We start from the raw sequence: 16,597 nt of genomic DNA, 5'->3' as shown, positions 1-16,597 counted from the left end.
GCAACATCCTATAGCAACAGCAGTGATGCCATACTGCCAGTACGATGACCACTGTATAACAGCTATATTCACAGAGAGAAAATGACAACTTATGTGCATCACCATGAACTAAGCATGCCCAGATACTGTGAACCAATGTCAAAAAGATGGCCAGGAAAACACCCACATTTTTTCTATTATGAAATGAAAGGCAATGTGAGACAGACTACACTAAAACATCTTTCACTTCATGCTAAAGAGGGATAACTGCACAAAAAGAGGTACTCATTTAGATACTCATTTCTGCATGTGGGCTAGACACCACAATGTGGAACAAAGAGTTTGTTTCATCCCGATACCTTGCAATACCCAAATTCTGTTGCATAAAAATGGCTCTTGTAAAAAGTTCATACTAACACTGGAAGCCGAACTTTCTGTGCTCTGGCCAGCCTTTGGAACTCGTGCCGTAACAGCAGAGGTGGATGTTGCAGCAGGCTTACTCCTGGGCTCCCCGTCACGAGCCTCTGCGCTTACTGGCTGCATCTCCGCTTGCTGCTGATGCTGAGCAGCTGCTGCAGAGCTTGGTCCTGGCTGTGCCGAGCGCGAGGACTGGACAGGCCAGAGGGAACCACCAGAGCCTAACTGCTGGAGCTGCCCCAACTGCAAGTGACAGGAGGAGAAACAGGGGACGGAGCAAGGAAAGAAGGATCAGCATGTGGCCCCTTCAATCTAAGAGTTGTTTTAGTTAAATTACCCTGCATAGCACACGAATCGTAATAACCCAGGAGGACTGAGATCTCCATTTTTGCCAGTAACGTTACACAGAGCCAACTCAGGATAACATTTGTCAATTTAACCCTTATGTTTGAAGCATTAAATACAGTGAAACCTCGTTAAACCGTAGTTGGCCGGAGCTCGGAAAAAGTACGTACTAAACGGAGTACTGCTTAACCGAAATAGCGTCAGGTCGCTCACTTACCTGTCAAAAAAAGAAACCTTCAGGGAGTGCGATGAAAGAACAAAAAACGTGCAGTAATTTATTAACTTCGCGTGACAGTCTGTAATCTTCATTTGACGATGCGGCGGCTTAGCAGCAACGACAGCGGCCTCAAACTCACTTATGCTTTGAGCCAGCTTTTCCGCCAGCCCCCTCTTCTCGGCAAATACCCGCATGACGCTGACGCAATGCACAGCTTTGGCCACTGTCGGACCTGCATCACCCGTGTTGTCGCTTCCCATGTCGTCCTAATCACTATCATTTAGCGACACTTCCAATTTCTCCTCTATTTTCAGCACTCGATGCTTTTGTCCCAGCTTCGGCATGACGCAAGTATGAAGCAGCACAAGCATACATACACAACACGTGAAAAATGACGCGAGAGCTGTACGGCATGGATCAACCAGAGAACACCTATGCAAGGCGCCAAAGGAACAAAGAAAGCGAAGCAAGCGCACACCGTGTTTGCATGTTTGTGCAAAGCGCCATCGCGTGGACAACACCAGAAGCCTAACCGGCCGAGTGCTTCTTGTTGCAGAAAAATCCTAGAGATGGCGCTCACCAACACAGCCGCCATCATCATCAACACAAACAAGCGAGGCGTGTTTTCATTTCTGGGGCTTGCTGTTCTGTCGGGACGCCCAGTGGAGGACGACATGCCGCGACGAGTGAGCAACGAAAATAGGAAAAACTACTTATTAACCGATACATACGTGTTAAGCTGGTACGGCTTATGCGGATACAAAATGCATTATGTTCAATGGCCGCCGAGTCAGGGATTTGACTTCACTACTTTTAAAACGAAACTACTGTTTACGTGGGTACAGTTTAATGAGGTTTCACTGTATAACACACGGCAATAGAAACATTTCTTTTCTTTTTTTCTTTTTTACAGAAGCGCATGACTCGACCTGTGTCAATGTTGTTAGGAACCAAATGTCCTTAATTTATATAGTTTTTCAGCTTCTACATAAACATGGTTGGTACACCACTTCCTCGTGCCAGAAGGAAGCTAGGTGGCTGCCTTAAGAGCGCGCTGCCGCCTTACTTCCACAAGTGACCGCCTACGCAAGGCGATTTCCAGGCGGCCACGGAATCCCATGAAGCCGACCGGTAGAAGCAAAGGATAACCGGCGTCCGGGCTCAGTCGGCGATCTTCTGTTATGGCTGACAGCTGCGATGGCGTGTGGGTCAAAGGTAAATAAGGTAAACGTGTATACTTCTTTCATTGCACACTATCCTAAAGCTACCTCTCAAGTCTACTACAACATTAATCATTATTTTATAGCAGCTGCCCCTTTGACTAAGAACTGACCAGTACATATAAAATTGTAGAAACTGATCTACACTGTGTTAATGGTGACAAAAATTTTTAGTGAGCATTTGCAGTTTTTTTTAGAAATAGAGCCGATTATATGATTTCAACTAAGATGATGAAACTTCAATGATTACGTATTTTATGTCTTGATGTCAAATATGAAGTCAGTCTTTACAATAGGCATGCCATTAATTTTAAAACAAAGTATCGATAAAAGCATTATTTGATCACATATTCATTGAACTGGCTGCACAGATCTTCCTGAATTAAATTTAACTAGATTCAACACATGCCAAGGAGTGCAACCAATATAACTTTACGATTCTAGCTTTAAAAGAAGGAAAGTTGTAATATGGGAAGTTCTCACTTGATTGAGAGTGAAAAAGCACTTTATTTTACCTATTCTTAATCTATATGAATTTGCAAATAACAGTTGACACCCTTTAGCACTCTCTAAAACACTTAGCTTTCAAGCCTCTTCCCCCCTCCCCCAAAAGAAAAGATAAAAAAGAGCATTATAGCTGAGAAAAGCTTGTCAGATCATTTTGGCTGTGAAAAAATTAAACAGGGTAAAAAGCAATGAACAAACAAACACCGTTCATGGCTAATATAATATTGAAAACTGTTATGACCAAACTAATGATTTAAATATGCATGAGAATTGGTGAGGTTATGCATCAGTAATGGTAGAATCAAGCATTTTTGAAATATACATTTTTTTATGGGAGAGGGACATTTTTGGTTATCAAAAGCAGCTCCCCATAAATGAAAACTTTTCAAAACTACAGCATGGAATCTGAAATGATCAGTAGCTCAGAAACGGCAGGAATGCCACTGAAACACAAAATTTTGCAACCATGCACTTGCTGTCTGGAGGAAGGAAACGCAGTGTAAACATGCACTTCATGCTACTCATTGTAGCAATTAGCAACACTAAAATCCATTGCAGTTGAATGGCTGCATCTTCGAGTTCTAAGGGAAGGTGCCTTTGTAAATACTGGGGTACAGGTGAGCCCCTTCAAAAATTGTGTTTTTTTTTTCAATGTTCCCTTTTGTCCAAACCGTCTTGGAATCTGACCGCCACTTGCCTACCCACAGAAAAGGTTGGGTGATTGGGACTACTGCATATATGTTTGGAAAACAGGATCACTTACAGGAACAGGCTGGCCCTTACTGGACAGCAAACACAGCTAACCAAAATGAGAGAGGGAGAGAGTGTGGCTGGTGTGGGGCCACTGTGTCCAGGACTTGATCTCGCGCTTGTTTCTTGGACAACAGGTCTTTTAAGGTGCGGTATGGTACCATGTTTTGATTTTCTGATTAACCTCTACTTCAATGTGGGCACACTGCAACTAAGATGAGCACAAAAAAAGCCTGGAGCTTTTTACAATAAATTTTTTACATATCATCTGTTTTAATACTATGCAATTCGCTTTTGGTGAATCGCTAGACGATTCAGCTGACTGCTTTTGCTCATATTTGCCAGGTATAGTTGCCATTAACCAAACACAGTGCAATAGGTATTGTGTTTAGTGCTATCAGGGCCTTCAGCTTCGGTTTTGCAAACATATGCAATGCTCCTTGACTGGAAGCTGATATGGGGCAAGTGCTGATGAACAGCTTGAATGGCTTTCTCTAATACTTGCACTGAGTGCATCTCTACAGCAATTTGTCTTCGAGTGAATACCGGTTCAGTTTCATGATCAAAACACAGTAACTATGGCCTCCTAGCGAGTGAATACTGGTGCTCTTTCACTATTAAATCTCACCCCCTGCTGCCACAGGGAGCCTAATATTTCTACCTAGTTGTCTGGTGCCTGTCATCTGCTTACGCAGCCACTGCTGAAGTGCTTGCTGCACTGTGCATACATTTGCCATTGCAGTGTTCTTCGTACCTTGATAGGTTAGAGTGGTGAACCTGAGCTGTTTTCGTTTTTACAAGAAAATCAAAGTATGTTTCTGTCGTGCACTTCATGGTCCAGCCAGACAGTCAGACAGAATGCAGTAACAAATGGCGTTTGGATTGTCACTTGTTAAAAGCATGCAACACATTTTCAACAGCGATGCCCCACAGGTGCTCTCAAGAAGATAGCTGAAGGTTCTTGTCATGATAAGGTTACCATATCATACTGGCGTGGTCATTGGTGGCCTTCACAAGTTTGATGCTGAAGTCTGAATCATTCATAAGCTGTCTCTTCACTGTTTTCACTTTTTAAAACGGTGGGTTGCTTTTTGCAGCACACTGTGGCACCAACGACAACATCCATAATTTCAGAGACTTCAAAATTAACTTAAAATACCTTCGGAGCTATAATCGCCATTGACATTCTGCAGATAATATAGGAATGTTCAAAGGAATCAACCCCGCAAGCTATCTCGGCCACAAAATTTTGTGTCAGTACCCCTTTAAGAAAATATAGTTTAATGAATTATTATAATATTAAGAAAATATTGTATCCTTCATATCAGCTTGATAAAAGATTTGATGTCCTCCATTTATTAAACAATCAAACACTGAATGGTGGCCCACACTGAATTGACCCTTTAACCAATAAATCCTGCAATAAATGCAACTTGGCAGCACTTTGAAAACACTTTGTGCAGTTTGTTGCCATTAGCTTCTTAACTACAATAACTAATTGTTTTCAAATGCATTCATAACCTGAAAGCTTGACTAAAAGCCAAACTGAAATGTGACTAGAAATGTTACTGTCATCAGGATATCAAACCAAACCAAAATTTTAGCCAGCAGTAAACTTAAACACAAATATACATCGTAATGTGCCTGCAAGCCGATAATAAAAAGAGAATGCTACTCATTTGATATGAAATGGTCCTAGCATACAAGATAAGCAATATATTTTGTCAGCGACTTCCACTAGCAGATTATAATGTGTACCAATATTGTGGTACGAGACAGTCAAGGGGGGACACGGGACTTAGAAGGCCAAAAATCGCAAAAAATCGACTTTTTGAAGCTGACATTTTCGAAATCTGCGCTTATTTTTGCACTTATCTGAGAAGTTTCTAGCTTCTGGTGTCATTATTTCTGGCGCAAAATCAACTTATAACATCTCTGTGAGATGAATGTGAGTGCAAATTGACGCTAAAATCGCGCTTTTTCTGCGCCAAACTGTTGCCATTACACACGAGCTATCGTGTTCATCTTGGTCTCGTTTGGAAGGGTCGTTCTTCATCTTCAATTTCCCGCCACCAATGGCTCACATTTCTCATCGGTTTTTTAGCAAAAACGCGTCATCGAGAAGCACTAGCGCGCAATTCAATTGGCTGCTTGGAACACATGACCAAATTTAGGCATCCGATCGGCCAAGGGGCGCTTTCGGCGTCTGCTTCACCATCGTGATGCACACGGGCATGCGCCATTTTGTCATGGTGCTACTGACTGCTTGCGGCAGTAAAGAAGTTCTGTGCTACAGTAATTTGTGAAGCAGGTGTGGCGGTCGTTCGTTCGGTGTGAACTTCAGAAAGATCCTTGCTATGGCTCAGGACTACGAGGATAACGAACTCGACGCGGTCAACGACGGTCGCCGAGTCACCGGTGTAGGCCTAACTCACGTACGAGCCCGTCGGTTGCTGACAACGTTACTGAGAACGGCAAGTAAAAAGCAGAAGTGAAGCTACCAGAGATATCAATCTGTAGTGACGGAACGGAAGTGCAGTCTTATCGCTAAACCCGCCCATGTTGTGGTTCCCCCCGCCTGACGAAAGGATCTTGAACTGCGCGACGGGTCGTCAGAGTGGAGTACGCCGGGTGTCAACCAACAACAGAAAGTCCGTTCGCAGTGAACATGCTCGCGGCCCCCGCAATGGAGGCTACTGGAAACAGGTAGACTGCTTTTAACGACGTGTTTGCAACGTTGTCACGATCTCCGCTTGAAAATGCGGCAGTCTTACGTGAAAAGAAAACACCTCGGCACTCGTGTAGCCTCGAAATTGATAAGCGAGGAAGCAACTTTGGTTCGTGACACTTACGGGTAACTTATTCTGGACAAGCCGGAAAACATCGCTGCGTTATTTGACGGATCGTGGATGACGCACGCACATTTGTCGCACATCGCCCGCCGTCAGTACAGTCACCGAACTGATAAGCGGCCTCGCGGCAGACGAGCACACGGCGACAACTTGCTACAGGACTAGGAGAAACGACACGCTCGTACAAACAATCAGTCCTATTACATTCCCGGTGCATATTAACTGACCAAAAGTATGTGTGCCATGATATTTTCCCCTCAGAACGGCGAAATTAATTTTTAACAGCATTATTCCCGGAGCACAGATTTTGACCACTTTCTTTTGCTTGTTCGGTAAAGTGGACCTAGGGACAGCTAGAGCTGCAATTGTTTTTGCACAATGTAGCTAAATGTGCACAAAAAACACTGCTGTGAGCCCATTTTTAATGGGCAGCTTCATTTTTTTATTTTAATATAAAAATTTCTGTATTTGGTTACATGAAATGAACATTACTGTGCTGTAATTCAAGAAGTACTCGTTCAATTTTCGATCAGCTTGCAGCACTGCACTCCTTAGGCTTTCTAGAATTCATTTATATGTCAATGACTATGCAAATATAAGTGCATACATTTTTACAGTTAAAAATGTTGGAATTCTTTGTTTTCTTCATTTTCTCAAAATGGCAATTTTGTACACTCTGCATGAAAATTATTGCAATATATCTGAAACTATTACAGATAGCAGAATATTTTATTTTGCAGCATGAAGCTATATGTTTGGAGCACACAACATAGGAAGCAGATTTTGATTCGTCTTGATGCAAGTTTTTCAAACTAGTCTTTTGTGTGGCTACACAATGGCCACATTCAGGGCTGTGAAGTTTAGTGTACTGTGAAGTAAGAAATAATGACCCATTAAAAAAGTGCTTCTTATGTTGCATGTATTATGCTTTCTACTGTCAATCCCTATGTTATTTATAAATTTTTGACAGGTGGTTATTTTTATATTATGGTAAGAACAATAGAAATTGTTATCTTGATTATTTAATTAACTAATGAAGCTACAGAAAAATAACTGCACTTTTAGAATCCGGAGAACAAACAAAGTAAGCATGCCAACTTTTGTCACATTTGGTTCAAAAATAAATGAGAGAGCCCTAAGAACCATGTCCCCCCTTAAATGCAAGACACTACACACAGTAAACCTAAGTGATACGAATGCATAGAATTACCCAGCCCAATTCCACTGTATCTAACGGGCCGTAAATTCGGATGTTCTGAACACATGGGTGGCACCATCTATAGTAGCGAGACCGTCGAGTGACAGCCAAGAGCAGTGTGCTCCAGAAGCTTTGGAATTATGCACACGGTCAGCCCACACACAGTCAAAACTGTAATTATCATATGCCGTAATCACTGTTGTCAAAACTACAGCCACTATTGACTTCATTACGTCCATTACTGATGTAAACAATAAACTGTTATTTCCTTATTTCCATGTGAGTGGAAGGCCACGCCCCATCCAAGCTGCAACAAAAGTTCGGCGATGATCTGCCCTGCACAGAGGAGGAGTCGGCCACTCCCACCTCTGAAATTACACAATCTAGAGGTGTTTGGTTGCAGAAATACAATCTTGGAGGCCATGCTTCACGCACCACAGTTTCTGTCCAGTTCTGCTAAACAGGACCATGTGTGTATGTGCCGGATTACTGCTTCTGAATTACGGAGTGTCAGGTCGACACGCCAATCTACCACGTTAAGGAGGTCGCCATGTTGATATAGGAGGGCACTGCTCAAATAATTCAAGGATTTTCAAGAATAAAAAAATCCAAAACTTCAAACAAACTTCAAATTTTGTTCAAAAATTTCAAGGACCTGTACATACCCTGCGGTAAGAAAGTGGTGAGTGCACAGCTCTCGAGAAAAGGAACAAAGACAGGCCCGATAACAAGTATTGCTGTGTAGCTGAAAGACTCCCCAAGTACTCCTGTTAGCTTTAGCGGGTTGACTAGTGAGAACAGGGCAAAATTAAAAAAAAAAAGAAAGATAAAATCTGTGGGCACACAGGCCAAAGCTGCTAGTTAGGAATCCCAGATAAATTGTGTGACCAACTAGAATGCTTAATAATTCTTGGATATTTAGGTACAATGGCATTACATTTCATCTCATCTTAAGGCTGCCATGGCAGGAATCCAACCTGCAACCTCTTGCACGCTGGTCATCATGGCAGGTTTAAAAGAACGTTATTTGTAATGCAGTGCCACCGTAGAAAAAAAAAGAAAGACAGAAAAGTTTGTTTTGAACATGTGAATTGAACTGACGACATCCCAGTCACAAGCTCAACAGTCTCAACAGAATATGCTTCCTGGCAAACACAAGCGCACAGTCATATGTTTCCTGGCAAACACGGATGGTGATACCCTTTTTTTTATATTTGTTCCATAACAGACTACAATAGTTTACAAGTCTACTGTTTTCAACATAAATATATGGTAAAATGAAAGTGAACTGGTGAAAAAACCACATATTTTGGTTATTCAATTCGTATTCAAAGCTACTTATTCATATCTATTCACATTCGCAAAATTTCATATTCCAAAACCCTTAGTTATACAAGTTATAATGATGAAATCTTCAGAGATTCAAGATTAACATTTTCTCAAAGTCAGGGGTGGAAGCTGACTTCTAAAATTGCAGCGACATTTACTAAGGATTCAATGCTAATCAAGTGACCAGACTTATCCCAAAGCGATATATTGATTTGATTGATATGTGGGGTTTAACGTCCCAAAACCACTATATGATTATGAGAGACGCCGTAGTGGAGGGCTCCGGAAATTTAGACCACCTGGGGTTCTTTAACGTGCACCCAAATCTGAGCACACGGGCCTACAACATTTCCGCCTCCATCGGAAATGCAGCCGCCGCAGCCGGGATTCGAACCCGCGCCCTGCGGGTCAGCAGCCGAGTACCTTAGCCACTAGACCACCGCGGCGGGGCCCCAAAGCGATATATATATTGCCGCATTCAACCTGCAGAGGAGAGCTCGCACAGCCAGAGAAGAAGACGAAGCTCTTGTCCGGTCCTCTTTACGAGCGCCTTTCATTTTTTAATTAAAGTGAGCTCTTCTATATCGAACTCCTGCTGTGTCTGCATCGTGACACTGGTGGAGGTGCTGGGTACATGTCCAGGACGCCTTCCAACAGCCCGGGATCTAGTCCACAAAGACTTCCGCTCGTCGAAACACCCGTTCACCGCGCCAGCCGCCGCCTGTTAGGCCTGAGCCCAGAGTTCGGTCCTTGGACGGAAAACATGACTGCCCCGGGAAGCAGTTGCCCCACCATGACGAGCCCAAGCACGACACAGGTGACTGTTTTCACCCCTAAAACTCCTGTGGACTTCCATGGCAACTCATATGAGGACGCAGATGACTGGCTTGAGGAGTTCGAGCGCACAGCCAACGTTAACGGGTGGAACGCCGCACAGAAGTTGGGGTACGTGTATTTCCCTCTTCAAGACGGGGCTCGCACGTGGTTCACGAATCGCGTGTGGTCAACGTGGGACGAGTTCCGGCGGAAGTTCCTGGACACCTTCGCAAACACCGAAAGGCGGGAGCATGCACAACGACTCCTTGAATCACGGATTCAAAAGCCCAACGAGTCTGTTGCTATGTTTGTTGAGGACATGGCTCGTCTCTTTCATCGAGCCGATCCCGACATGTCCGAGAACAGAAAGATCAGCCACCTCATGCGTGGTGTTAAAGAGCAGCTGTTTGCTGGTCTCATACGGAACCCACCTTCAAACGTCGACGAATTTTCGAAGGAGGCGACCGCCATAGAACGCGCACTACAGCTACGGTACCGCCAGTACGACCGTCAAAACAACAGCGGACAAATCAGCGCAACCGCCGTGACCACGGTGACTCCTGACGAGCGTTCTTTGCGTGACCTGATACGCGAAATTGTGCAAGAAGAGGTGAAGAAGCTCGCCGCCACACCGAATGACTGCGCGATTGCGTCGGTCACAGAAGTTGTTCGCCAAGAAATAAGGCAAGCGCTTTCACTTCCCGAGCCGAACACTGAAATAGTTAGGCCAACATATGCAGATATTCTCCGTCGACAGCCTAGATCTAACGTGCCGCCACCTGAACAGTACCACCAGAAACAGCCGCCGACAGTGCCTTGGTACTACAGGGAAACGTCGACGCCGATGCGACCCCCACTCCGCAAAACCGACATATGGCGTACCCCTGACTACAGGCCCCTGTGCTTCCATTGTGGGGAAGCAGGCCACATCGTGCGGTATTGTCCTCACCGCGTCGCCGGGTACCAAGGATTTCCATCCACTACCCCTCGGAGCTATTTCAACTGAAGACCCAACGTTGATACGAGCACGATGACCCCGCAGGACGTTTCTCCTGGGTTCCGGTCACGCTCGCCCTCCCCAGGTCATTTTCCCCGATCTAATAGAGGTAGCACCACGGACATGGCGAGAGGAAGGTCTCCCAGTCCACGCCGGGGAAACTAAAAGCAGCGACCTTAGGGGGGAAGGCTGCGAATTGCCGAAGATTTGAAAATCCCCCATTGCCGCCGCATGAAGTGCCACACATTTCGAATGAACCGACGAAAGACGAGATTGTCACCGCCGACATTACACTTTCAATTGACGGTCACGACGTGACCGCACTGGTCGACACTGGTGCGGACTTTTCAATAATGAGTGCGAATCTGGCCGACCAACTCAAGAAGGTAAAAATGGAATGGACGGGGCCGCAAATTCGAGGAGCCGGAGGCCAGCTGCTGACACCTACCGGAAAGTGCACCGCAAGAATCAAGATCGGGGATTCATCATTCGTGGCAACCTTCATTATTCTTTCTGAGTGTTGTAAACAGGTCATCTTGGGTATGGATTTCCTGCGGGAGTACGGTGCCATTATAAATATACCGGACGGTGTACTGACCTTCTCAGCGGACCATAGCGCAGCGCTGCAGCGCAAGCCCATGCGCGTGATTGACGACGTGACCATGCCACCGTTGTCATGCCGCCTCGTCTCTGTCACGTGTAACACGCAGCATAGTGGAGAAGGTGTCGCGGAACAAATATCGACGCTTTTACTCTCTCGAGGAATCGCTATTGCCAGAAGTCTCGTCAGTGTAGTGTCTGGGCAAGCAGAGGTCCTGTTGACAAACTTCAGCAACGAGCGTCGACACATTGCAGAGGGTACCACAGTTGCATACTTTGAAGAAATTGTAGAATTCCGCGAGTGCTTCGCAGTACAACAGGCAGAGACGCCGGCCGCTTCAACACCACTGCCTGTCGACGTGAGCACAGATTTATCGCCAGCGCAGAGGCAGAGTCTTCTAGATGTTCTCGGCCAGTTTGAAGATTGTTTTTCGTCGACCTCGAGAGTAAATCAAACGCCACTGACAAAGCACCGAATTATAACGGAAGAGACGGCAAGACCAATTCGACAAAACCCATACCGCGTGGCACCGAAAGAACGCGAAGCAATCCAAGAACAAGTCCAGAAAATGCTCAATGATGACATCATTCAGCCGTCAAAAAGCCCTTGGGCATCACCGGTAGTGCTAGTTAAGAAGAAAGACGGCAGCTTACGCTTCTGTGTGGACTACCGCAAGCTGAACCGCGTGACCAAGAAAGACGTATACCCACTACCGCGTATTGACGATTCACTTGACAGGCTGAGGCATGCACGCTTCTTCTCGTCGATGGACCTGAAAAGCGGTTATTGGCAAATCGAGGTCGATGAGCGGGACAGAGAAAAGACTGCTTTTGTTACGCCTGACGGGCTTTACGAGTTTAAAGTCTTGCCCTTCGGATTGTGCTCAGCCCCAGCAACATTTCAGAGACTGATGGATACCGTCCTATCAGGCCTTAAGTGGCAGACGTGTCTGGTATACCTCGACGACGTCATTGTTTTCTCACCAACATTCGAGGAACATCTAAGACGGCTGCTATTAGTATTTCGAGCAATACGGTCCGCTGGCTTATCGCTGAAACCTGAGAAATGTCATTTCGGTTTCAAGGAACTCCGATTCTTAGGACATGTGGTGAGCCATGAAGGTGTTCGTCCGGACCCCGACAAGATCGACGCCGTCCGAAAATTTCCGGTGCCAACAGAAAAGAAGGCCGTAAGACGCTTTCTTGGCCTTCGCGCCTACTACCGCAGATTTATCGCCAATTTCTCGCACATAGCGTCGCCCTTAACATGCATAACGAGAGACGATGTTCCATTTTTATGGGGCGAAGAGGAACAAGCAGCATTTGACGGTCTACGACAGCGCCTGCAGACACCCCCTGTGCTTGCTCCCTTTGACGAGGACGCTCCAACCATGATCCACACTGATGCCAGCAACGTAGGTTTAGGCGCTGTACTCGTCCAGTGGCAAGACTCAGCCGAGAGAGTGATTGCATATGCAAGTAGGACGCTTTCCCGTGCCGAGTCCCATTATTCCACAACGGAAAAGGAATGTCTTGCTGTAGTATGGGCAGTTCTGAAGTTTCGCCCATACCTCTACGGCCGTCCCTTCCACGTAGTCAGCGACCACCACTCTCTTTGCTGGCTGACCAACTTGAAGGACCCATCCGGTCGGCTAGCGCGCTGGAGCTTACGCCTACAAGAATTCGATATGACGGTCGTCTATAAGCCGGGACGACAGCACTCTGATGCTGATTGCTTATCCAGGTCGCCTATAAAGCAGGATGATGTCTCAGAAGATGATGACATGGCATTTTTAGGAGTGGTCGACACGGTCACCATTTCGTCTAAGCAGAAAGAAGACAGTGAGTTGCTCCCTCTTATTAATTTTCTTAACGGCCAGTCTACAAGCGTTCCCAAGATATTTGCAAGGAGCCTGCCATCATTCTGCTTGCGCAGTGGTGTCCTATACAAGAAGAACTTTGCCCCCAGCGGAAACGCCCACTTACTTGTCGTCCCGACATCCATTCGCGATGAGATCCTGAGCGCTTGCCACGATGAGCCACCCTCCGGCCACCTCGGATACACGCGCACATTGGCCAGAATCCAACAAAAGTACTACTGGCCGAAGCTTCCAGGCACTGTAAAGCATTACGTCCGCACGTGTCTCGATTGTCAACGACGAAAATCGCCACCTTTAAAACCAGCCGGATTGTTGCAACCAGTTCAAGTGCCCACCATGCCTTTTGCACAAATCGGAATGGATCTCCTTGGACCATTTCCGACTTCGCATACTGGAAATAAGTGGGTAATTGTCGCTACGGACTATCTTACTCGCTACGCAGAAACAAAGGCTTTATCAAGTGGAACCGCAGTAGAAGCGGCACGATTTTTCATTGAAAATATCGTTCTGAGGCATGGTGCTCCTAGAATTATAATAACAGACAGAGGTACCGCTTTCACGGCCATGCTCCTCAAGTCAGTGCTTGAGTTGAGTGGAACAGCGCATCGAAAAACTACCTCCTACCAACCACAAACCAACGGCTTAACAGAACGCCTCAACAAGACAATTGCTGATATGCTTAGTATGTACATCGACGTGGATCACAAAAATTGGGACGACGTTCTACCATACGTGACGTTTGCTTATAATACGGCGCAGCAGGAAACTACGCGGAGCACGCCATTTAGTCTTCTTTATGGCCGTGAAGTGACGACAATGCTTGATGCCATGCTGCTGCACGACTGCGAGGATACAGACACGGATGTTCAAGCCTTTACCCAACGAGCTGAAGAGGCACGGCAGCTAGCACGCGTGCGAATCGCCCGACAGCAGAGTTATGACGCACAACGTTATAACCTGCGACACCGATACGTCACTTATCAACCAGGCGAGAAAGTGTGGGTCTGGAGCCCTATTCGCCGACGCGGCCTTTGTGAAAAGTTATTGAAGAAGTACTTTGGTCCCTACAATGTTATACGGCGCCTAAGTGACGTGAATTATGAGGTCATCCCTGACAGTTCCTCGCGAGCTCAAAAATCTGAAATCGTACACGTTGTGCGGATGAAGCCATATTTCAGTGAGCCAGTTGCGTAATACGTCAACTACATACACCGCGTATTCTGTAGCCGAGCATCGGGTCGATGCTCTTCCTGGAGGGAGGCAAATGCCGCATTCAACCTGCAGAGGAGAGCTCGCACAGCCAGAGAAGAAGACGAAGCTCTTGTCCGGTCCTCTTTACGAGCGCCTTTCATTTTTTAATTAAAGTGAGCTCTTCTATATCGAACTCCTGCTGTGTCTGCGTCGTGACAATATTAAACCTTACAATATCAAAGCTGAAAACACAGAAACTCAAAGAAAAAACATAACCGGTGCTCTGGACAGCTACTAGACCTCAGACGAATGAAAAAAATTAATGTTAGAATGCTGCATTGTTCAAAATTGATTAAAACACTGCATCCAACATGAACTGCAACTCAAGACTAGAGATGGATTAATACAAAAGTTATCTTCACACTAAACCAACAGGGCTCTATAAAAATAAATGCGACAAACTTATATTCAAGCCATTGAAGTGCCAAAGCTGACATAGGAATAATATGGACCCTAAACAGGTTCTGGTCGCCGCCGCTATGTGTCCCCGTAGAAACTACAAGTTGGTAACATTCCCCGTGCTTCGCACATTCTATCCGCGCGTAAAATTGAGCAAGCAGGTAAGATGAGCGCTGCTAAAGCAGAGATTAAATGAGGCGGCCGATCTCCGTAACTCGAAGCGCGCATGTACACAATAGCATACCACAGCATGTTAGACCCTGCCGTCAAATGCTCAAGCAGAGAGGAAACACACCGCCTGTCTTGAACAAGCATGAAAATACACGGAGAGGCGGGGGTGGGGGGGTGGGGGGGAGTCACTCAAGCGCCAGCAGAGAACTGATTCTAATTAAGCGCGTGGTTGCGATAGCTGGCGCGCTTGTGGCTCGTAAGCCATTCTACGTCCTGCACTCTTAACAGGAGGAGATTGTGTTGGAGCATTTTTTCGTGGAGCAGCTGTACTTGTTCTTTTACACCAGCTTTTTGTATATTGTCGCGTTGTCAGATCCAAGAGAGTTAGCTGTCAGCGTTCGTGTTATCGCGGGATTGTGATGTTGACGAAAGCAGCAGCTGCTGTTTTCATGTGTGCACTTTTTATTTGGGCAAACCTGTGCCCAGAAAAGGAAACGCCACTCTACAAGCAATACATGCTTTAGACTGATAGCAGCAAGCCAGAGAGTCAGCCATCGATAATCTGCCAAGCAGCAAAGTGCGTCGGCATTTCTACTTGTGCCATTAAAGATTCCAGCGTTATCTTATCGTGTAATCTTATCAGAAGGTTCTCAGATTATCTAAATGGTTTCCAGTCATTTGGGTGCGGTTTGCACAAGGCAGTGTTACACGTGTAATGGTGCGGTAACAAAATAGAAAGAAAAGAGGGCGTACGGCATTGCAATTACAACATTCCAAATTTTAGCTATTGCAGTGATCGCTTCACTGATAAAACTGTTTTTTTTTTTCAGTTTACATGGTTCAACGACAGTCGAATCTCGATAATTCGAACTCAAAGGGGCCCCAAAATTTGTTCAAATTAATGAAAGCTAAGTAAACGGAGGGCTCAACTGCTAAGAGTACTCTCGGCTTCTTAAAACGCCATTTATGCAGCGCTCGGCGTCATGTAAAACTACTTGCTTATATATCATTAGTCAGGTCAAAGTGCACCACCCATCAGGAGCTATGCACCACTATGCATCAGGACTATGCACCACCCATCAGGAGCCCACCTAAAGTTGGTCTTAGAAATTCCTTGTAACCATCCGAAATCGTGCAGCTAGATTCATTCATGCTTCATATTCATACGACATCAGTGTTTCATATTTGCATATCGGAAATTATCACACAAATATACATACACTCTCAAATTTTCATCAAAATTGATCAAGAAATAAACTTTTTTTCAAGTGCCATGTCCCCCCTTAACGACAGCAAGAAGCAAGGTAAGTTTACGGACTATTTTCACATGAAATAAAGTGCAGTGAGCAAATAGTCGTGTTAATGTTTATTACAATTTCTGCAAGCAGTTTAGAAACTTGCAATGAAGTACTATAAGCATTCAATACGAATATGTCGTATTTTGACTTCCTGCTATATCGAGTATTTTGTGATCCCCTTTGAGTCCGATATATGTGGGATCGACTGTACTGAACTATGCACCACCGAGTCCAGCAATAATTTTAATAAACAGTAAGTCAGATTATATGACATCCCTTTAAAATTGTCACAGGTCACCACTATGCATTTGTATTGTGCCATTGCCAAATGAATCAATTATGAACAAGAAAAGTTTCAGTTTGGTTCGGTC

General features: G+C 45.3%; 1 protein-coding gene across 4 annotated transcripts in view; it reads right to left on the bottom strand.

The window, feature by feature from the left end:
• Window positions 1-16,597, bottom strand: part of LOC119187843 (large proline-rich protein BAG6) — a 233,953-nt gene that overhangs the window by 49,714 nt on the left and 167,642 nt on the right. For 3 of the 4 annotated variants that reach the window (XM_037435931.2, XM_075878767.1, XM_037435933.2), the window contains exons 18-19: window positions 2,025-2,150; window positions 397-639 (exon numbers count right to left, since the gene is read on the bottom strand). In XM_037435931.2, coding sequence (XP_037291828.1) covers window positions 397-639; window positions 2,025-2,150 — 369 coding nt within the window. The remainder of the gene's footprint in view (window positions 1-396; window positions 640-2,024; window positions 2,151-16,597) is intronic. The other variant, XM_037435932.2, reaches the window with a different exon arrangement.

Source organism: Rhipicephalus microplus, chromosome X (assembly GCF_043290135.1).
Source record: "Rhipicephalus microplus isolate Deutch F79 chromosome X, USDA_Rmic, whole genome shotgun sequence".
NCBI lineage: Eukaryota > Metazoa > Arthropoda > Arachnida > Ixodida > Ixodidae > Rhipicephalus > Rhipicephalus microplus.
Note: the sequence above shows the minus strand (reverse complement) of the source record. Positions and strands in the feature narration are given on the sequence as shown.